Source organism: Neltuma alba, unplaced genomic scaffold (genome assembly GCF_004799145.2).
Source record: "Neltuma alba isolate B1F8T4 unplaced genomic scaffold, ASM479914v2 tig00004876_pilon, whole genome shotgun sequence".
In the NCBI taxonomy this organism is placed as follows: Eukaryota; Viridiplantae; Streptophyta; class Magnoliopsida; order Fabales; family Fabaceae; genus Neltuma; species Neltuma alba.
In genome coordinates this window covers 132,690-157,769 of record NW_021633894.1, presented here as the reverse complement: position 1 = coordinate 157,769, position 25,080 = coordinate 132,690, and the positions used below count along the sequence as shown (strand labels likewise).

General features: G+C 35.5%; 4 protein-coding genes across 4 annotated transcripts; all 4 read right to left on the bottom strand.

Moving 5' to 3' along the window:
- LOC114746057 (glucan endo-1,3-beta-glucosidase, basic isoform-like) lies at nt 1-1,867 on the bottom strand. The gene is made up of 2 exons (XM_028934248.1): nt 1,762-1,867; nt 1-1,189 (listed from the first exon to the last, which is right to left on the bottom strand). The coding sequence occupies exons 1-2, from the start codon at nt 1,853-1,855 to the stop codon at nt 234-236; spliced, it is 1,050 nt and encodes a 349-aa protein (XP_028790081.1). The 5' UTR covers nt 1,856-1,867; the 3' UTR covers nt 1-233.
- Nucleotides 1,868-8,985: 7,118 nt separating this feature from the next.
- On the bottom strand, nt 8,986-15,955 carry LOC114746060 (glucan endo-1,3-beta-glucosidase, basic isoform-like). The gene is made up of 3 exons (XM_028934250.1): nt 15,899-15,955; nt 9,692-10,124; nt 8,986-9,495 (listed from the first exon to the last, which is right to left on the bottom strand). The coding sequence occupies exons 2-3, from the start codon at nt 10,096-10,098 to the stop codon at nt 8,994-8,996; spliced, it is 909 nt and encodes a 302-aa protein (XP_028790083.1). The 5' UTR covers nt 10,099-10,124; nt 15,899-15,955; the 3' UTR covers nt 8,986-8,993.
- Nucleotides 11,053-12,725, bottom strand: LOC114746056 (glucan endo-1,3-beta-glucosidase, basic isoform-like). Its single transcript, XM_028934247.1, has 2 exons — nt 12,616-12,725; nt 11,053-12,050 (listed from the first exon to the last, which is right to left on the bottom strand). Exons 1-2 carry the CDS (start codon nt 12,707-12,709, stop codon nt 11,095-11,097), a joined length of 1,050 nt encoding a protein of 349 aa, XP_028790080.1. The 5' UTR covers nt 12,710-12,725; the 3' UTR covers nt 11,053-11,094.
- Nucleotides 15,956-20,686: 4,731 nt separating the features above from the next.
- On the bottom strand, nt 20,687-23,993 carry LOC114746062 (DNA-directed RNA polymerases II, IV and V subunit 9B). Its single transcript, XM_028934252.1, has 4 exons — nt 23,875-23,993; nt 23,703-23,778; nt 21,963-22,121; nt 20,687-20,986 (listed from the first exon to the last, which is right to left on the bottom strand). The coding sequence occupies exons 1-4, from the start codon at nt 23,901-23,903 to the stop codon at nt 20,906-20,908; spliced, it is 345 nt and encodes a 114-aa protein (XP_028790085.1). The 5' UTR covers nt 23,904-23,993; the 3' UTR covers nt 20,687-20,905.
- Between the last annotated feature and the right edge of the window lie 1,087 nt (nt 23,994-25,080).

Below are 25,080 nucleotides of genomic sequence, written 5' to 3'. Positions count from 1 at the left end.
TTAAAGACATTCAAACGGCAGACACTTCATTTTTATTCGCATTCGAAATTACACATGTGGGAGTATTTGTCATGTATCAATACTCAAAACCTTATTCATTAACTACTATCACTCTTAAGGAAGCGTTATGTTATACTCCTCTTACCCTAAATATAATACCTATTTTATAGTGTAAAATGAGTCTTTTATTTAGGACGGGAGTATATTATATGTGCATCAATTTTAGAGCTCTTTTACGCCCCAAAACCAAAGGGGTACTTCTTCTGCATGCTGGGATGAAACAGCCCAAAATGTTTCTCCAGTTCTGGGTTCTTCTGGTTCTCATCGAACATTGCGAAAACATATGTCTCTATAGGTCCAGGCCTCATCGGAGTGCCTCTGTTAACATGTCGAATCAGATTGTCCAGGTACGTCCTTGCATTATCGTACGTTGCGGCAAACGCCCCATCAGAAGGCCACCCACTCTCCGACACGACCACCTTCACATACCCAATCTTCGTACTATCCAGAGCTGCGTGAACCGAGTCCAACAGGGCATCGAACAGGTTCTGGTACCCCCTCGAACCGTCCTGTACCACCACGTTTGGAGCAGTGAACAGAGCATATTGCTGAGATATGTCACGAGGGTTATCGGCATAGCTGAAGTAAGGATATACATTAGCCAACAATGGTGCGTTTGCGTAGACCAAGTAGCCTATGATAGGGTCCAAGTATGATCGGACGTCGTTCCGGAAGCTACCTTTGGACGGAGGGTACGAGGTCCCTACGAGGCTCGTGTCAATGGCGGTTGAGACCTTGATTTGGTCCTGAAGGCCTCTCGCCCTTATGGCTTGGTACACGTTCTGGACCGCGCGAAGGACGTACGGCGAATGCTCTCTGTTGCGTCCGACGGGGTTCACTTCGTTGCCGACGGCGATGTATTTGATGTTGACGGAGGGGTAGTAGTTGAGAACATTGCGTTGAACCCATTGGCGGGCGGCGTCGGCGTTGTTGGCTAGGCTCTGAAGGTCGCCGTTGGGGACGCCGAGCATGAGCTCGATGCCGGAGTTTCTGAGAGCTTCAAGAGCTGCTTGGTTGGGATCGTACAGTCTCATTCGCTTGATGTTGTTGGCTCTGTAAAGATTCACAACTTCGCGTGGGGATGGCAGATTGTTGCCCATCATGCCATAGCAAACACCGATCTGAGCATCTGCTTGACGTAGAATTAAGTTTGTTAAACTTGTAACTCATATGTTGAATAATGATTTATTTAAGAAAAGTTGATTTCGTCTGTGTCACCATGCATTTTTAACTGCGAACCTTTGGAGTGGGAAAAAACGTTTTGATTTGAAAGATAATTATATTAAGTTGATGGCTTTTATAATTATTCCGTTTCGAAGGAAAGAGAATGTAGAGTGGTGCTTCTATCCTGGAAATAGAGTACTTTTTAAACAATTTCATCACATAAGGATCAAAATAAATAAGTAGCTGGTTATCTCTTCTGCAAAAATGTAACTAGCTTGGCCGAAACAGATGCTGCAACATATTATTAACTAAGCACATGTCATGTAGAAAGATTTTTGTCAAGCAGATACAAATGAAAGTACGTCCATCTATAAAACTAATTAAAGATAAAAGTTCTCTTTTCTAATGCCTAGAGAGTATTAATAAGTTTGTCACAAGTAACAAAATCTACGGACTGATATATTCTGCTTGTCAAAAACGGAATCATAAAATAGTGATAACTGAATATTGATAAGAGGTGGGGGGGAGATGAATCACCTGTGATGCGAAGATTTGAGGTGAAGAGAGCGAATAGGAAGAGTAGAGAAGCCATGAAGGCAGCCTTCCCAGTCATAATGTCTAAAGATGTCATCACCACTTATCAATCACTTGTTTTGTCTCATCTCTAAATCTCTAACTCTCTCTATTTATAGGCAATGGATATGGCTCACCCCTAATATTATTTTAATTACATTCTTCATGTGTATTTAACTTGTAGATCCTTTGAAAAAAATTAGGGTTAACTCAACATTGTGAAATATTTTATCAAGTGCATCTAGCACTTTCAAGTATTTTGCGCTACATCTAGAATTCTAAAGTATTTTTTTGGGTGCGTCTAGCACCGTAAAATGTTTTTTGGTGTATCTAGTACCTCAATATTTTTTGTAGATGCATCCAACACCCGAAAATATTTTTTGGTGCATTAAGCACCTAGGCAAAAAAAAAAAATTTACACTGTTGGATGCATCTAAAAAATACTTTGGAATATTGAATACATCTGAAAAAATATTTTAGGATGCTAAATGTAACTAAAAAATAATTAATTTAATGATTCTTTGGCGGCTGACATCATTTTGTAAGAACATCGTTATAGGCTTGTGGCTTAATTAAAGGTTAATGCTCGTAATATTTTCTTCCTTTCTTCTTCCTCTCTCTTTCCCATCGTTGGCCGCATTATGCTCTCACGCGGTTCATCTCCACTCGCCTCTCTTTCCACTTCTTTTTCACCTTTCGTTATCAACCATCATGTTAAACTTAAATAATTTAGATTTAATATTTTATAAAATTATTATTTAAAATACTAAATAATAAAGACTCCAAGTTTGATTGGTAAGTCAAGGACATAAACGCCAGAAAACATACTAAATAGTATAAAACAAAAAAAGGAATTTTCTTCTATGCATGTGTCTAAAGGCTTCGCGGCCAGTTCAATTGGATTGCAATGCATTACGGCGAAGAAAACTCAACAAGTCGGTCCGTGATTGTAATGAGAGGGCTTGGAAAAAAACAAATAGCCCACTAGTACTTTGTTATTTTCGATGCATCCGATTAATTTATCTTATCTTATACTTACAAGAATCAAACTAAATTTTAATAATGCCTGCACATATAAGAGTGCTTCACTTTGCACACTCGAGTAAATTTATCTTGACGTGTATTTATCTAGAAGAGAGACGCCATATCCTAACTCTAACTAAGTTCACGAATCCTTCCAATTATTTTTTCATACATACATACATATATATGGACTTAAATCCACTCGCACTTTGAACATCCCAAATAATTATGATTCCAAACAAGCATGAACTTACATTACACATTATCTTTTTTTTTTTTCCCTTTGGTTGCTTTAAGGATTTCTACATCCATTATGTATATTGAAATTACAAGCAGCCATGAAATTGTTACGGGGCACCGTTGTCACAAGAGAATGGGATCCTCGTCGTTTTAGCATTAATTTGAATTGGATGTGTAACATACTATATTTAAAAAAAATAGTAATAAAATATATGTATAGATAAAATAATATTTTGTTTAAAAAAAACATTTTTTTCCACCGGATTCGGTAGGGGAGGGGGAGTTGTATTAAACGGAAGAAGAATTCGGGGAATATGCAATTAATGAAGTTGAAAAATGGGGAGTATTAATTGAAGAAGGAAGGGGAGGGAAGAGGTAGTTGAATAAAAAGAAATAGGGGGCGCTCTAGGTTGAAGAAAAACAAGAGGGGAGAAATAAATACGAGTATGCTAAATATCTTGAAAAGACAGAAAGAAAATAAAAGAGAGAGCAGAAGAAAGGGAGAGCGGGAGGCAGAAGGAGAGCAAGATGTAAGAAGAGAGTGTGTGAGAGAAGCAGAAGTGTTAGCATTTTGAAAGATAATACAAGCTTTGAAGAATATTTAGATACACAAATATACTTCTTTTTATCAAATTTTCTTTGTGAGTATTTTCTATATATTTAAAGCTTTATATTTTGGGTTAAGATGCACCCAGCACCCCCAAGTATTTTGCCAGGTGCACCCAGTGGCCTAAAGTAATTTATGGTGCAATTTTGCCCTCAAAGTAATTAAAATGGTGCATCGGTATCCCATGCTAACAGATCTGTTAGTTTGACCGTTAAATTGATGAGTCAGCACAAGTTTGACCAGAAAATCTGACGTGGCATGTCTAATAAGCAGGTGATGTGGAAATTTTTTCAGGGTTAAGCTGCATCCAACACCCCCAAGTATTTTTCCAGGTGCACCCACTGGCCTAAAGTAATTTATGGTGCAATTTTGCACTCAAAGTAATTAAAATGGTGCACCGATATCCCATGCTAACAGATCTGTTACTTTGATTGTGAAATTGATGAGTCAGCACAAGTTTGACTAAAATAATCTGACCTAGCATGTCTAATAAGCAGGTGACATGGCTTTTTTTGTTAATTCCATTGTTTTGTCTGAATATTACTCCTCTTGTCTTATTTATAAGGCACTTCCAGTATGTTTCACACAGACCAAGGAAAACCCTAAATTTCATTAACTCTCATTTAAATTTTAATAACTTTCCAACTTTATCCCTATTTAATATACATTATACCTCATATAAACAAAGTCGATACAATAATAAATTAGGGGTAAATTTGTACATCCATATAAAAAATTTCTCTCAGTGCCTTATAAATAGGACCAAAAAATATCTTTTCTCTCTACCCTATAAATAGAACTAGAGGAGTATCTCTGAAAAAATTTCTTACTCTGAAAAAAATTCCAAGAGCCAAAGAGAGCATTTACTGAACAGAGAAAACAAAGCAGTGGCAGACGAAAAAAATTCCACATCACCTGCTTATTAGACATGCCAAGTCAGATTATTTTAGTCAAACTTGTGCTGACTCATCAATTTCACAGTCAAAGTAAGAGATCTATTAGCATAGGATACCGGTGCACCATTTTAATTACTTTGAGGGCAAAATTGCACCATAAATTACTTTAGGCCATTGGGTGCACCTATAAAAATACTTGGGGGTGCTGGATGCACCTTAACCCCAAAAAAACTCCACATCACCTGCTTATTAAACATGCCACGTCAGATTTTCTGGTCAAACTTGTGCTGACTCATCAATTTAACGATCAAACTAACAGATCTGTTAGCATGGGATACCGGTGCACCATTTTAATTACTTTGAGGGCAAAATTGCACCATAAATTACTTTAAGCCACTGGGTGCACCTGACAAAATACTTAGGGGTGCTGGGTGCACCTTAACCCTTATATTTTTAGTATCGTTATAATGTTTAGAGAAAATTTTACAATTTAGTTATGGAGTAAATATGGGATTTTGACAATAAATAATCATAGAAATTTAAAGATACATTATTAAAGAATTTTAATTGGTTTATATTTATTCAATGATTGTTTTGAGAAATGTAAATTAAGATTTTAATTGAAAATTTTGTTATTTAAGATCTATAGAATGTTTTTACTGATTAAATTTAAGTGAAATAATTTATTTGAGTTATTTAATATATTATTGAGGTTTTAATCAGTTTGAGTATTGAATAAGTTAAAGATCTATTGTTGAAATAATTTTTGAAGGCTTGAAAAATTGAAAATTGAGAATTTTAATATAAAATATTTAGATTTGGGGTAATAAATATATATTTATTTAAGTCATTAATTTTAAATATTTTCTTATATGACAAAAAAAGTTTATTTTCAAATAATATTTTATCCATTATAAATAGCTAGATCTGGGTGAGTTAATATATTTCTGTAATTTTAGTTTAGAGGGTAGTCTTAGAATTTTAGAATAGTTTTGTTACATATTAATAAATATTTATGTGTAATTTTGTAAACTCTTAAAAATTTTGGAGTAATCATTGTGTGAATATTTATAAACTAAAAAGTAACAGGTAACTCTAAAAATTCTTTTATGTACATGTGAATTGTGTATGATTATATTGTGGATTTTTTATTATACCATATTGAAATATATGTATGTGTTATGACTTTTCAAATAAATGTTTTAATATGTTACTTTCATTTGTTAAGATTTATTGCTATTAATTATGATCAATATTTAAATATATTGATAGTTATTGATACTGAAATTTTATTGCTATCTTACTTTTAATAATATAGAGGACGTACTTCTGATGTGATATTATTTGCATATGATAGATGTATTGTTGGGCTAAGGATAGGAGATTTGTATGGATATAAAATTACCATATGGTATGTCATCACTCAGTGCATAGTGGACAATACTTGTCAAGGCCCCTTCTTCCAAGTTTTCTTTTGGCTGGGAATTTATTGGAGCTGCGGACAATATGACACCTCCTTATTTTATTTGCAAAAGAGGGGAGCCATAGTCCGAACTTGAGATTTATATCTTTGGCTAGATCTATCTCCATTTTTTATGAGCTTAGAATAATTAAGTAAAATGGATTAGTTCCTATTGGACTATGTGTTAGCCTATGGCTCTAGTTAGTGATATAAGGGTGAACGGTGATATAAGAAATGATGCATATTGAATTATTTTTGGATACATTGAAAAATGCTGTTGGTATATTGTTGAATTAAAAATGAAATTGAGTTGAATGTATAAATCCGTGATTTCCATACATAAATATATATACATATGATCGGATTTGTGTGTCATATATGATTTGCTTGTATAGGTTAGAATTTCAGTAGTTACTGAAATGTTAGATCTCATTTCTTATATTAACAATTTTGTGAAGGATCTAGTAGGAATCAAGGAAAAGTACCAATAGAGTGAGGCGTACAGGCTTCTATACTCCTTAAACACATTATATGTTATATTTTTATTTGTCATGATTATAAAATTTCAATAGTTTATTGTGTTAAATTATGACAAAAAATATTTTAAAATTATGACTTGTATTGAAAGCTAGAAGTACTCCCTCCATCCCTTATTATAAGATCTAATTTTTTGAATAGGTTTATCCTTTTTTTATAAGATCCTTTTTTAGTTTGTCTGAACATTTAATATATTATTACCTATTTTATCCATAGTTTAATGCATTTAATATATTCTCTTTTTTTATTTATCTCACTATTACTCTCTCACATCTACTTATTTATATATAGGGGTATATTTGGAAAAAAATTGTATTTGCTACATATTAATTGCTTTTTAACTAATTTTAACTATTTTCTTAAAACACGCAATTTAGTTAAAAGAATCTTATAATAAGGGATGAAGTAGTATGTATGGACTTTTACATGCAATATTTTATCCAATAAAATGGATATAATTATGTGAGGTGTTACAGGATGTATATGGTTGAATCACTATTGTTGCAATTTTGCAAAAGTTTTCCACCATTATACTAGCTCCGATCCTTAATCTAAGAGCTAGATAACTAGTTTGAGTAGATTAAAAAAAATTTGTTTAGTTAGTTATTTGTAATAAATAAGTGTTGTCTTTCCTAAAATATCCTTGTTAATCAAGTATATTGATTAGAATTACTATTATTACAAGGACTACCTTGCAAAAAAATAGATAAATATGAAAAATAATATAATGTGAATTATGATCTTAAATTTAGGATCAAAATAAAAGTTAAATTAACTCTTATAATAGGGATTAGAGATAGTATAATATAATATTGAATAAGCCTGGTGGGATGAGAGTTTCAAGAATATGCTGACTTGTGAAACTGAAATATCTTGCCTCTTGTTAGGAGCCACACGTAGGGCCAAACCTCCCATTCCCTCCTACATGTGCATGATTGCAAGTTGCAGCAATACTCCAATATTCATCCATTATGTTCATAACCCATTGAGCAAAAACTTGACATCATTTATACTTCTAAATGCTCCAATTGGCCCATTCCATGGAAGTCATCCATTATTATTATTCTAGTGCTCTTTTTAATTCTATCATGTATTCTAGCGAGAATTATCAAAAAGTCTCAGGAATGAGGCGGCTATTGTCATTCTCTGTATTGGTTTGAAAGTTATTACTATTTTAATATAAGAACTAGTTAACTAATTTGAATAGATTAAAAAAATTTGTTAAATTAATTGTTTGTAATAAATAGATATTGTCTTCCATAAAATATTCTTACTAATAATGTATATCGGTTAAAACTACCATTTGATGGAATCTTTAATATGTGCAACTAATACAAAAACTATTTAAAAAAACTGAGTAAATATGGGAGACAAAATAGATGGAGATCTTATATTTAGAACTAAATTCAAAGTCAAAGCAGCCTTTATATTAATAATTGGAGGTAGTACTGCTTTGCTGTTATTAGAATTTTTTAGTAACAACATCTATTTCTTGAGATTTTATAGCTATTCTCTCTATGCTCAGTATTACGATTAATGGCATGTATAAGAAGCGAATCATTCAAATAAATAAATATAATATATATATTTATATGTATATCTTGAAGGTAGCGCCACGTTGCTGCGTGAAAGAGGGAAGATGCACAAATACGCCAAATACAGACAGACAGCGACGTCTCTGTTTCACCATTCGGAAACCAAATCTCATTCGAATTCATATCACTCATCATTTTTGCTTTTCATCGATTCTGTCTCTGTCTAAAGGCTTCGCACATCTCACAATTAGCTGCAAAACCTACCCTCCTATTCTAATCGCACACCGTGCTCAAGTATCAGCTTTATTTCGTCCATTATACCTTCTTAACACTTGAAAATTGAAAGTTAAAATCGAAACTCAAATTCTCCACCACTACTGCACTAAACTATGGATGGGATACATAATTAACTTACTTAAATACCATCCATTTCATTATTTCTTTTCACAGTATTTTTATTAATTTTTGAATATGATAATTTGCTTTGATGCTTTGCATTCTTGCAACCGCATTTATTACAACACACTTGCAATTTTTTTAAAAGAAATTGAAGACATTAACTAGAACTTCAAGATATAAAAATTAACTTGGGAAGAAAACAAATATTTGATAACTTATAACGCAAGACGTACAAACAGAGATATCTTCGTCATTCGTAAACGAAATCTCACAGAGAGAGGACTGCACCGTACTCGTATCATACATATCATTACTCACCGTTAACTGAATGTTACTTCTTTTCAGAGAAAACGTTTCAACTAAACATATATAGTACTACCTGGCTCTTTAATATGTAAGAGCTATTTAACTGAGTGTGTCCATGCGTGTGTCTCTCTCTCTCTCTCTATATATATTATAATATTATGTGAGCACTCTTATGCCCCAAAAACAAAGGGTTACTTGTTCTGTTTGTTGGGATAGAAGAGCCCAAAATGTCTCTCCGTCTCTTGTCCCACCTTCTTATTCTCATCGAACATAGCGAAAAGATACGTCTCCACAGGTTCAGGCCTCATAGGAGTACCTCTGTTAACATGAGGAATCAAGTTCTGCAGGTAAGTCCTGGCATTATCCTCAGTGGCATGTTCCGCACCAGCGGAAGGCCACCCACTCTCCGACACAACCACTTTCACCGGCCCAATACTCGTACCATCCAAAGCTGCATGCAACGACTCCAACATGGCATCAAACAGATTCCGGTACCCTCTCGAACCATCCTGAACCAGCATACTTGGTTCAGTGAACGAAGCGTAATTCAGAGGTATGTCGCCAGGCCGGCTCCTACTATAGGCGAAGTAAAGGTTGGCGAATAAGGGCGCTTTTGCGAGCACCAAGTAGCCTATGATAGGATCGAAGTATGATCTGACGTCGTCTCGGAAGCTACCCTGAGATGGAGGATACACTACCAAAAAAAGACTCTAGGTGATGACTTTCAGTTGTTGCCGCTAAAAATTTACCGTTGAAACTAAGACTTTCAGAAGCGACAAAAAAAGTCACCGCTGAAAGTAGATTTTCAGCGACAATCTTTTTTAGCGGCGACAAGACTTTCAGCGGTGACTTTTTATCCGCTGAAAGTCAATTTTTTTTATAGTGATATGAGTTTCTTATGGAGGTCATGTCAATGGAGGTTGAGACTTTGATCTCATGAAGGCCTCTCGCACGTATGACTCGGTACACATTTTGGATCGTCGGAAGGACGTGCGGGGCGTACTGCCTGTTGGCTCCGTCGACGGCGTTTACTTCATTGCCGACGGCGATGTATTTGATATTGACGGAGGGGTAGAATTTGGAAACGCTGTTTTCAACCCATTGACGGGCATCGTCGGCACTGGTGGCGAGCCGGTGAAGGTCGGTGTTTGGGACGCCGAGCATGAGGTCGATGCCGGAGTCTCTGAGAGCTTCAAGAGCTTCTTGGTTGGGATCGTGCAGTCTCATTCGCTTAACGTTGTTGGCTTTGTAAAAATCCACAACCTCCCGAGCAGATGGCAGATTATTGCCCAGCATGCCATAGCAAACACCTATTTGGCCACCTGCTCTGCCACAATTTTTTGCTTAATCTATCACTACCTGAGGCAATGGACTTCTTACCTAATTATGTCAAACACTGGATGATGTTTGTAATTTCTCCTGAATGAGCAAGTTTTTGTTTTTAATTAGGCCAGTAATATCAATGTTGATTTCTAGCTCTAATCTAATTCTATTTCAAAGAAAAGAGAAATCACTATGCATATATACCCCAGTAAAAACCGTTATGTACTTGGAACAATTTCATGACTACTGATCACTTGGCTCTATATATATATGCGCGCGCACACACACGCACACATATATTACAAAAGGCCAAACACACGGACTAGCTAGGATTTTCTTCAACGTAACTCTATGTAGCTTTAATTGCAACCGAGCCTGCTGTACATATATTTACTTCTGTGCTATCTGAGTTGCGCGCGCGCACACACACACACACATATTCATGGTTGCAGAGAGTGATAGCCTGGAAATAAGATGATGACCTGTGATGCGAAGATTTGCTCAAGTTTAAACACGCCTCTGCCTCATCACTTCAACATTTAGTCGTGAAAATGAAATTATGCTTGGCCAGAGAATGGGTCATATTCTTATTTCCTACGTACTTCGATTCACAAGCATATTCATACACATTTATTCTTTCATAGCCAAACAATTCCTTATGAAACTATAGGGATTAAAACCAAAATTTAATTATAAACTATGTAGAAACAGGAATGCTGATCATCTCCGGATCTATCTAACTCAATCGATCATCGGCGCCCTTGCCGTGTAAGAAAGGGATTTTGCGTGGATTATATTCATATATTAAAGGCATTCAAACTGCAGACGCTTCATTTTTATTCGCATTCGAAATTACACATGTAGGAGTATTTGTCGTATATCAATACTCAAAACCTTATTCATTAACTACCATCACTTTTAAGGAAACGTTATGTTATATATTATATGTGCATCAATTTTAGAGCTCTTTTACGCCCCAAAGCCAAAGGGGTACTTCCTCTGCATGCTGGGATAAAACAGCCCAAAATGTTTCTCCCTTTCTGGGTACTTCTGGTTCTCGTCAAACATTGCAAAAACATACGTCTCTATAGGTCCAGGCCTCATCGGAGTGCCCCTGTTGACATGTCGAATCAGATTGTCCAGGTACGTCCTCGCATTATCGTAGGTAGCCGCAAACGCCCCATCAGAAGGCCACCCACTCTCCGACACGACCACCTTCACATACCCAATCCTCGTGTTATCCAAAGCGGCATGAACCGAGTCCAACATGGCATCGAACAGATTCTGGTACCCCCTCGAACCGTCCTGTACCACCACGTTTGGAGCAGTGAACAGAGCATATTGCTGAGATATGTCACGAGGGTTATCGGCATAGCTGACGTAAGGATATACATTAGCCAACAATGGTGCCTTTGCGTTGACCAAATAACGTATGATAGGGTCCAAGTATGATCTGACGTCGTCCCGGAAGCTACCTTTGGACGGAGGGTACGAGGTCCCTACGAGGGTCGTGTCAATGGCGGTTGAGACCTTGATTTGGTCCTGAAGGCGTCTCGCCTTTATGGCTTGGTACACGTTCTGGACCGCGTGAAGGACGTACGGCGAATGCTCTCTGTTGCGTCCGACGGGGTTCACTTCGTTGCCGACGGCGATGTATTTGATGTTGACGTAGGGGTAGTAGTTGAGAACATTGCGTTGAACCCATTGGCGGGCGGCGTCGGCGTTGTTGGCTAGGCTCTGAAGGTCGACGTTGGGGACGCCGAGCATGAGCTCGATGCGGGAGTTTCTGAGAGCTTCAAGAGCTGCTTGGTTGGGATCGTACAGTCTCATTCGCTTGATGTTGTTGGCTCTGTAAAGATTCACAACATCGCGTGGGGATGGCAGATTGTCGCCCATCATGCCATAGCAAACACCGATCTGAGCATCTGCTTGACGTAGAATTAAGTTTGTGTGTGTTAAATTTGTAATCCATATGGGGAATAATGATTTATTTAAGAAAAGTTGATTTCGTCTGTGTCGGCCGGCATTTTTTAACTGCAAACCTTTGGAGTGGGAAAAAACGTTTTGATTTGAAAGATAATTATATTAAGTCGATGGCTATTTATAATTATAAGGAAAGAGAATGTAGAGTAGTGTTTGTATCCTGGAATAGAGTACTTTTTAACAATTTCATCACACAAGGATCAAAAAAAGTAAGTAGCTGCTTATCTCTTCTGCAAAAATGTAACTAGCCTGGCCAAAACAGATACCGTAACATATTATTAACTAAGCATGTCATATAGAAAGATTTTTGTTAAGCAGCAGATACAAATGAAAGTACGTCCATATATAAAACTAATTAAAGATAAAGGTTTTCTTTTCTAATGCTCAGAGAGTATTGGTTTGTCAGAAGTATCAAAATCTACGGACTGATATATCCTGCTTGTTAAAAACTGAATCATAAAAGAGTGATGGCTGAATATTAATGAGAGGTGGGGGGAGATGGATCACCTGTGATGCGAAGATTTGAGGTGAAGAGTGCGAATAGGAAGAGTAGAGAAGCCATGAAGGCAGCCTTCCCAGTCATAATGTCTGAAGATATCATCACTACACAATCACTTGCTTTGTCTCATCTCTAAATCTCTAACTCTCTCTATTTATAGACAATGGATATGGCCCACCCCCAACATTATTTTAATTACATTCTCTATGTGTATTTAACTGTTACATCCTTTGAAAAAAATTATTAATTTAATGATTATTTTGCGGCTCACATCAATTAGTAAGAACATCGTTATAGGCTTGTAGCTTAATTAACAGTTAATACTCGTCATATTTTCTTCCTTCCTTCCTTCTTCCTCTCTCTTTCCCATCGTTGGCTACATTAGTCTCTGGCGTGGATCATCTCCACTCGCCTCTCGTTCCGCTTCTTTTTCACCTTTCGTTATCAACCATCATGTTAAACTTAAATAATTTAGATTTAATATTTTATAAAGTTCTTATCTACAATACTAAATAATAAAAACTTCAAGTGTAAGTGGGGATTCCTGGACATAAACGCCAGAAAACATAATAAATAGTACTCCCTCCGTTCCTTATTATAAGAGACATTTGATACTTATGGCATGTTCCTATATATAAGAGACACTTAAAAGTTGTCTCTACTTTTTTGTGTTGATTTCCTATTTTACCCATATTTATTATCTCTAACTCACACTCTCTCTCCCTCCCACTTTTCTTTCTTTTAATAATTTAATTGTTCTCTCTCCTTATTAATGAGGGCATTTTTGGAAAAATAATTATACTTTTTACACATTAATTGTTCTTAACTAATTTTAACTATTTTTTTTATCAACGTACTTCGATTATTTGTCTCTTATAATAAGGAACGGAGGGAGTATGAAATAAAAAAGAAATTTCTTCTATGCATATATCTAAAGGCTTCGCGGGCAGTGGAATTGGATTGCAATGCATTACGGCGAAGAAAAATCGAGAAGTCAGTCCACCATTGTAATGATAGGGCTGGGGGAAAAAATTAGCCCACTTTGATATTTCCAATTGATCCGATTGATTTATCTTGTCTTTATTTACAAAAATCAAACTAGATTTTAATAATGCTTGCAAACATATATAAGAGTGCTTCACTTTGCGCACAACAGTAAATTTATCTTGACGTTTACATATACAGAAGAGATACGCCATATCCTAACTCTATGTTCATGAATCCTTCCAATTATTTTATCATACATATATATATATATATATATATATGGACTTAAATCCACTCACACTAAGCATGAACTTACATTACACATTATCATTTTTTTTTTTTTGCTTTCAGGATTTCTATATCCATTATGTATATTGAAAGTGCAAGCAGCCATGAAATTGTTACAGGGCACTGTTGTCACAAGGTAATGGGATCCTCGTCATTTTAGCATTAAATTGAATTGGATGTATATGGTTGAATCAATATTGTTGCAATTTGCAAGAGTTTTCCACCATTATATTATCTCTGGTTCTTAATATAAGAGTTTCTTGACTAATTTGAGTAAATAAGAGAAACTTGTTAAGTTAGTTATTTGTAATAAATAAGTGTTGTCTTTTTTAAAATATCCTTACTAATCAAATGTATTGACCAGAATTACTATTATTACAAATACTGCCTTAGAAAAAAATAGATAAATATGAGAGAGAAAGTGGATTGAGATATTATATTTAGAACTAAAATAAAAATCAAATAAATTTTTATATTAAGTCCTAGAAGTAGTATAACATAATATTGAATAAGCCTGATGGGATGAGAGTTGACTTGTGAAACTGAAATATCTTCCTTCCTCCTGTCAGCAGCCACACGTAGTGCCAACCTTCCATTCCCTCCTACATGTGTATGATTCCAAGTTGCAGCTACAATACTCCAATATTCATCCATTATGTTCATAACCCATTGAGCAAAAACTTGTCGTCATTTACACTTCTAAATACTCCAATTGGCCCATTCCATGGAAGCCATCCATTATTACAGTGCTCTTTTTAATTCGGTCGTGTATTCTAGGAAAAATTACCAAAAAAATCTCAATAATAAGGCGGCTATTGTCATTCTCTACATTGGTTTGAAAGTTATTACTACCTCCGGTATTTAATATAAAAGCTAGTTGACTAATTTAAGTGGATTAAGAAAATTTGTTAAGTTATTTTTAATAAATAAGTGTTGTTTTTCCTAAAATATCTTTGTTGATCATGCATATTAGTCAGAACTACTATTTGATGGAATATTTAACATGTGCAACTAATACAAAGATTATTTTACAAAAATAAATAAACATTGGAGACAAAATAGATTAAGATATTATATTTAGAACTAAATTGAAGGTCAAATTAATCTTTATATTAAAGATCGAAGGTAGTAACGCATTATTGTTATTAAAATTTTTTAGTAATTGCATCCATTTCTTAGGATTTTATAGCGATTCTCTTTATATTCAGGATCACAGTTAATAGCATGTATAAGAAGCGAATCATTCAATATATATATGTGTGTGTGTATATCTTAAAGGTGGTACGACGTTGCTGCGTGAAAGAGGGAAGATGCACAAATACGCCAAATGCAGACAGACAGAAACATCTCTGTTTCATCCTTCGGATACCAAATCTCCTTCATATCACTCATCATTTTCCCTTTTCGCTAATTCTATATCTGTCTAAAGGCTTCACACATCTCACAATTAGCTGCAAAACCGACCCTCCTATTCTAATCACACACCGTGTTCAAGTATCAGCTTTATTTCGTCCATTATACCTTTTTAACACATGAAAATTGAAATTTAAAATCGAAACTGAAATTCTCCAGCACTACTATACTAAACTATAGATGATATATAATTAACTTACTTAACTACCATCCATTTCATTCTTTCTTTTCACAGTATTTTTATTAATTTTTGAATATGATAATATATATGTGTGTGTGTGTGCGCGCTTAGATGCTTGCATTATTGTAACCGAATTTATATACCCCGGTAATCACTGTGCATATATACCCCGGTAAAAACCATGATACACTTGGAACAATTTTCGTGACTACTGATTACTTGGCTCCATGTATCTATATATTACAAAAGGCCAAACACACAGACTAGCTAGGATTATGTTCAACTCTATGTAGCTTTAATTGCAACCGAGCCTGCTGTACATATATATACTTCTGCGCTATCTGAGTTGCGCGCGCGCGCATATATTTATGGTTGCAGAGAGTAATCTTACAAAGGAGATAACCTGGAAATCAGATGAGGACCTGTGATGCGAAGATTTGCTGTGAAGAGTGCTAATAGGAGCAGCAGAGAAGCCGGGATAGAAGCCATGAATGTTATGTTAGTGCTAAAGATGTAATATGAGTATATATATATTCGCAGTGATTGAGCTGTGCCTCATCGATCTCCAATTTTAGAGCTCTTTCTATTCTTATCGGCCATTTCCATATTTATTATGAATCACCACAAAATTTGAGCAGTCCATGTATGTTTACTAATTCAATGGATTCTTATCATCTATCTCACTCTACTTTCATAATCTGATATATCATTTTCCTTCTTAATTAGTACTCCCGTTGCTTATTATAATATTCAATTTTTTAAATTTGTTTGTCCTTATTTATAAAATCTCTTTGGGTTTGTCTAAACGATAAATACATTTTTTACCCATTTTATTTTTAATTAATATACTCTCTCTCATTATTTTTTCCCTGTATATTCTCTCTCATTTTTTTCTCACTCATATCAACCTACTTATAAATAAGGGCATATTTGGGGGGAAAAAATATATTTATAACATATTTACTATTTTTAACTAATTTTAACAGTTTTTTTAAATCACGTTATACAGTTAAATGGATTTTATAATAAGAAATAAAGGGAGCAGTATTTCCCATCATTCTTTTTTTTTTTTTGGAAAATTAATCTTTTAGTCCTTCAACTTTTAACTCAATTATAACTCAGTTCCTAACTCGGTGCGACTCAGTCCTTGAATTTTTGACTCGTTTATTTTTTTTTATTATTATCCTTGTAATCTCCAGTTGGGATTGAGTCATCCTATGTGGCATAAATGATACAACACCTTGCTTCCAGCTCAGCTCCACGCAACACAAAAAGTCACAACTAAAAAAGACAAGCGACGAATCTGAAATACAGAGGCATAGATAACACAGCCTTTCACAACGCAGCCCACACATGCTGTACTGGTGATCGGCACCGGCATCCCTCTCTGCAACATTATGGCCTCACTGATCTTCTTTTGATTTTGAAAATGCCTGGCCTTTATTTTTTTTTTTCCCCAGGTTCAATTCCTTCACTCCCACTCTCTCCCTTCTTCTTTTTTTCTCTCTGAAAATTATTAAATTATCAAGGGTCGATCAGGAGGAAGCTTTGTACACTCTTTCCCCGTTTTCAAAACCAAACATTATCTCCTTTAAAATCTTACTCACCGACTCTCCTTCATTCCTCAACTTAATAGCTTTATCTTATTAAAATCATTTTGAATCATCTTGACACCCGCACAAAAGCTCTGCTATTACGATATAAAACTCAACTTCATCTCTTGCTTGTTTAAAATGTCTGCTATCCCGATATTACCTATCTTTGGTTGTTACACAAGTATATCTCTCGGCTTTGTCTCTGTTTATCCCCTGTTTTGGCCTTTTCTCTTCCTATTCATCTGTCTTCTCGTCTTTTTTTTTTTTTTGATAAAAGTCGAGTAGCCAACTCTGGTTAGGAACTATCCAGAGTCCAAGTATATATTCTGCCTATCCTTCGCTATGATTTCCTGCAAGTCCTACGAGGGAGAAGTGATGAAATGGAATTTATCAGGTACATTCAGAGCTTGTTTTGCCAAGAGATTAGCTGCACAATTCGCTGTTCTAGCTATGTGCTTTATCCTCACTCCCAGTCATGAGCAAGGATGGATTTGATCTACATAACAAGGTTGAAGTCTTTATGATGCTGGTTAGTATCGGACGAGACTAGTATGACCATTTCATACGCATCAGATTCCGCCACGAGTCGACGTGTGCCTTGTTCCCGAGCCATTTTTACCCCAAGTAATAGCGTCCACAGCTCTGCTGTAACGTTATCTCCTTGTTGATCGTGATGCATGAATGCTGATATGAACTCTCCCTTTGTGTTCCTGAATAAACCTCCACACCCTATCCGTCTTCTCTTCTTCGCCTGTCGTTATTTTTTGTGTTACGTGGAGCTGAGTTGGAGGCAAGGTGTTTTACCATTTATGCCACATAGGATGACCTAATCTGAGCTGTAAATTATAAGGATAATAATATAAAAAATTAAAAGATAAGGGACTGAGTCATAAACGAGTCAAAAGTTCAGGGACTGGGTCATACTGAGTCATAGTTGAGGGACTGAGTTATAAGCGAGTTAAAAGTTGAAGGACCAAAAGATTAATTTTTCATTTTTTTTTTAATCAGAAATCCAACCTTTCATTCTTGGTCGCCACCAAGACGCGAGGTGAATACTCAAAATATCGATGCATGTCTTTGTTTATTCTGTGCAGTTACTTCTCAGCCATCAATTATTTTGTTATTGAAATATGACTATCCTTTTAAATTTCATTTTTCTTAAAAAAAAAAATGGCTCAAACTTTGAGTTATACTCCTCCGGTTCTTAATATAGGACCCAATTCTTGAGTTGGTTTTGGTCCTAAATATAAGACCCATTTTTTATATTTATCAATTTTCTCTAAATTACCCCTATAGATACTCCCTCAACCATAATCAAATAGAAAAGGGAGAGAGGTATTAAGAAAGATGATTATGGTGTTTTAGGAAAAATGTGTTACTTTTCTTATAATTAACTAACTTACCTAATTTCCTTAATCTGATCAAATTAGTTAAATGGGTCTTATATTAAGGATCGGAGGAGTATATAAATAATCCTCTTGACTATATTATGTAATTTTAGTAAAATAAAGGATAATACTAAATAATAAATTAAATACTGCAATTTATCTTTATAAATTTTGTATGAAGGTGCGTATCTGATAATGGCGATATAAAGTGAGACGCTCCGCGTGCTTGTTGGGACCATTAATTTTTGATCGTCTTGGTTCCGAAAACGACATGAAGTCATCGCTTATGTTGTAAGCAAAACGACAAGACGCTTCAATAGTGTAAATAATATGGAGTCATCGCTTATGGTGATTTAAGGGGTGTTTGGCAAAACCAAAACCAAAGTTTCATAATCACTTTTCCGTAAAACGAGATAACTTCCTCCACATATTTACTTCGTAATCCGTAAAAGCACTTCTGAAATCATGGTTTGGTTTCTATCCAAACACCCCCTTATTCGCCTTTGATTCTTCTAAAATGTACTGTTTAAATAGACTTTTTTCCCCGTCCTATAACTTCTTAAAGTCTTGAACGTTTATTAAGTTCTGATCAAAATTTGTTAACCAAGTTTTTCAACCTTAGATGAAACACATCCTATAAGAGATACTCAAATTTATAAGCTGATCAGCAGTTCAATACAAATCATTCGAACAAAAAAAAAAAAATAGAATTCAGTTTAGCCACAGCATATGCTTGAAACATCGATATCTAAATATTTCGAAAACAATATATCGTCGAATGCTTTTTCTTGTCACATTGATACGCCATTGCGAAACTATATGAACGAATCTATCGTTATCAATTCAGGTCAAAAAAATTCTATCCTTATGAATTACAGAATCTCGCTTCCAAGGGGCAACTTGCGGACTTAGCTTCGTACTCAAGCCATGTGACATGTAATGAAGATCCATGATTTTGCCCCTCTATATATAATGAAGAGGCCAACTCCCTCACAAGATAGTGTACGCAGTGCAGCAAGGAAGACCAAGAGAAGTTGTGCATAAACGTGTTTCCCTAATGGCACGTGTTTCCCTAAGGAAGACCAAGAGGCAACTTGCGGACTTAGCTTCGTACTCAAGCCATGTGACATGTAATGAAGATCCATGATTTTGCCCCTCTATATATAATGAAGAGGCCAACTCCCTCACAAGATAGTGTACGCAGTGCAGCAAGGAAGACCAAGAGAAGTTGTGCATAAACGTGTTTCCCTAATGGCACGTGTTTCCCTAAGGAAGACCAAGAGGCAACTTGCGGACTTAGCTTCGTACGCAAGCCACGTGACATGTAATGAAGATCCATGATTTTGCCCCTCTATATATAATGAAGAGGCCAACTCCCTCACAAGATAGTGTACGCAGTGCAGCAAGGAAGACCAAGAGAAGTTGTGCATAAACGTGTTTCCCTAATGGCACGTGTTTCCCTAAGGAAGACCAAGAGGCAACTTGCGGACTTAGCTTCGTACTCAAGCCATGTGACATGTAATGAAGATCCATGATTTTGCCCCTCTATATATAATGAAGAGGCCAACTCCCTCACAAGATAGTGTACGCAGTGCAGCAAGGAAGACCAAGAGAAGTTGTGCATAAACGTGTTTCCCTAATGGCACATTTGGTTCGAGGGTTTGCCGACTTCATAGATGGTGATCCTCAGAGCAAACATGCTGTAGAGCCTCAACGTCAATCCATTCCCAACATACTGAATAGCGGCTCGCCACCATCTTCACCTGCTCTCCTCAACGGTGATAATCAAAAGCTTATTGGTTTAAGCAACAACACCAACGTCAATTTCCATGGCGATGGTAATGGAGTTCTCAAGGCTCCCAGCCTCATTAAGTGATCGCATACCGCTTACTACTCTAGGTGCATAAAGCAACTATATTATAAATAAAGCCCATGTACTACTCGCTTGTCAGAGAAAAGGCCTAAAAAATCTCTGCTGCGTTTGTGATAATCTATCTCATCAAATGCTTCTGTGTAACTAAGTTAATGATATTCTCTATTAGCTAAACTGATCTTTCAGTACCTTGTATCTTAGTACGATTTTATATTTATCTTTAAACTTCCCTCCTCCAGTTCTGAAAACTTGGGAGTTTGAGAAGAGAAAAGAACGATGAGCAGAAAGAGTTCTTGCCATATATCCTCTGCTGAATGCCACCTTCAGTTTCTTATATCACTAATCTGTTGTCTATTTTGATTCAGTTAGCATTTACGATAAAATTATTCACATATAGAAGGTTTTCAATATTTGTTGATAAAGTATCATAAGGCTGAACAATTTGTTCTGGGAAGTGCAGTTAAAAACCCCCAATACTTGAGAATGAATTTCCTCTCATCAACCAAGTTTTACATAATAACAAAAAAGAGTGATATGTTAGATCTCCAACCTCGATTTGAGAGAGTAAAATTTTCAGTCTCTCCACCGGTGGCCACAGTTTGGGTTGCAGCAAACAAAAAACAGTGTCATACCTTCTTCCCCTCTGGCCGTCGCCTGCATAAATTCAAAAACTTGTTAAAACCAAAGTACTTCTACATACGTGTTTTGAATATGCAGAATCAAAAAAATATTGCATTTCTCCCACTTCTGTTTAACACGACAAGCTTATGGGCATTGGTGGTAGTGGAATAAATCTTATGTACCTTCCTTCAACTAATTAGAAGCTAAACATCTATAAAGAAAAGTGAAAATCAGAGTCAATGCCATAGAAAAAGATGGCGAAACCAGTGTCCTTAAAGCATGTTGTGTTCTAAATCAAGTAAGTAAATCACCCCGAATCACATATCATCCGTTTTACCCGTATCATGCAGATAGACACCGTAACTGCAACCCTCCCCCCCCCCCCCACAAAAAAAGATTTTGAAATATATGCTCTTTTCAAAAGATATTGTCTTTTTACGTCATTTGAGAATCAAATTCAACTGCAAATAAAAATCATGTTCTTATCTGTTATAATAGATTTTAAATAATATGTGGGTGTGCGCCCTTAATTTTAATTTATAATACGTACATTTGATTATTACTGATTTGACTACTATCCAACTACTACTAAATTTGTCAGCTAGTGCTTTTAGCAGTTCAATAACTGAACAGTCATGACATCGTATCATCCCACTTCCGACTCATTAAGTATAATGTTATTGAAAACGCTATTTCACTGTCAGGAAAATTTTAGCGTATTCTGTATCTTCAGGCTTAGCTTTGAGTTACAGTTATTTCTTTCACTGTCTAACCCTGAGCAGTGTTGTGTGTTTCCGCAACAACAAAAAAGACACACATAACTGTTCTCCCTCCGCTCCACAATCTGGTTTTCCTAACTTTAGATTAGACCATTTAGTGCTAATATTAAGGAAGTTATCAGTTTCATGTTGTTCCCAAGAGCAGATTCATGAATGACCACAAATTGTTATCATTCCCCTCCCTTCCCATCTTAATACAAAATTGCCCACAGGTAGAAGAGAGATTTAACCTGGAAAAAAACAGCTTCTCCATGGTTGCATTGAGTACAACGAACAGACTTTGTACGTGGAAGAGTAGGATCTGCAGCTACATCCTGCAGCACTTGAGTGCGCTCCCCAACAGAATGATGTATCTCATTTCTATAGACACAGTTATTATCTGCAGCCTCCTGAACAGTGACGAGTAAATGATCAATAGGCATGTGGCTGAGGATACTCATGTGAAATTGGATGCAATTCCTCCATGAAAAAAACATCAGCAATTAATTTTTATAAGAAATCATAGCAGTGTTAAACAAACTTTATAATCGAAGTGCAAAAAAATGAGAACAGAAACATTGGCAATAAAACCAACATGGGTTCAGAAAAGTGCTATAATCAAAATATATTCCAAGAAAAAACCACTGCGCCTCAAGTCATAGGCATCTGTCTGGCTATCTTGGACTTATTGGCTCCAAGATTTTAGGCATTTAAACAGTATGGAGGCAGAGCAGCCACACAATACTAACTAACCAAAATAAGTAGAACATACCTAGAAGGCTGAGTTTTTCAATCATCCAATAACTTACAGCATTACAAAGTGAGGACAATTTGCCCTTGAATCGACATGCATCAAAATTATAAAACCCAAAATACTAAGAAAACGTGTTTGAAGAATATCATATGCACGTTTCTTCCAAAACAATTAGATTTCATTTACCTAATAAAATGAACATGAAGCTAATGAAAGTATTCTAATTTATCAACAGCAGTTGGGTTGAATGGTGAGAAACTTGAGACAATTTAAGCAAAATCTTGAATTTGAGCTTCGTGGATGGAAGAAAAACTACACTGGAAGAGCTTACCCCTCACTGGAGCTCAACCCAACTCAAAGCTAGCTCAATTGGCAGTATTGGATGGGGTGGTTAATCACCAAAAAAGAAATATATAACTTTGATGCATTCTATCAATATTGAGAAGGAGGTTAAAAGACATCCTTTAACCCTCTTTGAAACCCAAAAATATTTTGGTGAGGGTGAAATTTGTTTTTAGGAAATTAAATAATGGCAGGAACTTTATAAGCTGAATCAATTCGCATATACCAAAAGACTTGACATTTCAAAAGGACATAATGAGTCAATTTGCATTTTACTTTGGGTAGAAAATAATGGAAATGGACTATTACGAAGAATGGAATGTCAGTAGCGGAGTGAAAATATAAGAACAGCAGTTCCATAGAAGTCCAATGATTCAGTCCCTTAACTCAAAATGAATGTAAACAAGTGTTATTCATATACTAAATCAACCAAGAAAAAATACATCAGATTTCAAAATTATATTCCATCTTATAAAAAAGATTTGAGTAGATGATCTTGTTCGCATCAAACTCAGTGTAGAAAAATGTAGATCCTCTACAGTGCAATCTTCCGTATATAGATTACGAAACAAACCAAGGCATCTGAGCCTTGGCATTCTAGAAACATTTAATCGGTAGAATCTTCAATCAAAATTCATAATTGAGCTCCTCAATAGCAAAAATACATCAGAAAGAGTAAATGATCAGAGCAGAAACCCATAAGTTCTTTCTCTGATGAGGCATATTGCTTCAAGAGAAACATGTCATCAGAGTAAACCTAAAAATCGTTGGATAAGTAAGTAGAGTGTCTATTCAGTAAGTCTAACACTTTGCAGCAAAGCATAAACAAGAAAGAAGGTTAGAGGGGAGAAAGGGGGAAAAAAATAAGCGGAAGTAAGCTAAACTAAACAAGAACCTGGTGATCACAGTTACGGCAAGCATAGAGAAGAATCTTCTGCTCCTTGTCCTCTTTAGGATACAGAATGTTGTTGCTGAAATCAAGAGATGAAGAAAATAATGTGAAAACGAAAGCCCCAGTTCAACGTCGTAAAAGCATCGTAATGAAGGCAAGGAAAAGAGGTAGCAACCATTCGCGGCAAAACTTCATAGTACTCATCTTGGAAGGGCCGCGAAGAAGGAGACGCTGGAGATTGGAAGGAGCGAAAACAAAAACAGACACTTCCGGAGAATAGAGCCAAGGGTTTTCGATTCTTTTGGCGGGCATCTATACTAAGACCCCATTTTTGTTTTTTTTTTTTTGGGCTTTTCGGTCAAGCTATGCCAGGATCATTCCAGACTTCTCGTAAAAACTGGCTAAATATGTCACCAAAAAAAAAAAAAGGGGCACGCCGCTGAATTTTCAATTTTGAATTTTTATGCAACTAACTTCATTGTCATCAATTTATCCATTATTTATTAATAAAATGTAACATACAAAAATCTATTTGAATATGATATCTCCAAATTTAAATTGGTTGCCCAAAAAATAGGTTTTTTTCCACCAGATTTAGAGAGGTTATCTATTAAAAAAGTTAAATCTAAAGACATATATCTTCAAGAATACTGTATACCCACAGTGAAAAATGTGCTAAATAATGTTTAAACAGTAAAAGAAATTGTTTCCTCATGGCTTAAATGCCAAGAAAATTTTACATAATTAGCCAACAAAAAAATATTGAATGAGCTTGATAATGCATTTAATCGGCTTGTTTGAACTTCACACTTAATTTCATGGTTTTTGAATGTGTCTACAGACTCAATGATTTGCTTACAGAAGCACTAAGGTAAAATTTAAACTCATATCTTTATGAGTTGAGTCAATCCCATACCAATTAAATGAACCATTTTTTATGTTATACTCCTCCAATTTTAAATATAAGACTCTTATACACACTAATATAAGGGTCTTATACTTAGGACCAGAGGAATATTATACTACTTACCGGTCCTTAATATAAGACCTTGTTTGACATTTATTTTTGGTCCTAAATATAAGATCCCAATCCACTTTGTCTCTTATATTTATTCATTTTTTTTTCAAAGTAGTCCTTTTAACAATGGTAATTCTAACTAATACACTTAATTAGCAAAGATATTTTTAGGAAAGACAATACCTATTTATTACAAATAACTAACTTAATTTCTTTTTCTTAATCTCTTCAAATTAGTCAACTAGCTCTTGTTATTAGAAGCAGAGATAGTATTATTATTACACCCTCAGCGAAAAAACCTAACATGATCACATACAGACAGATGTCCAATTTTTGAGAAGATCACTAAACATATAGTGGCAG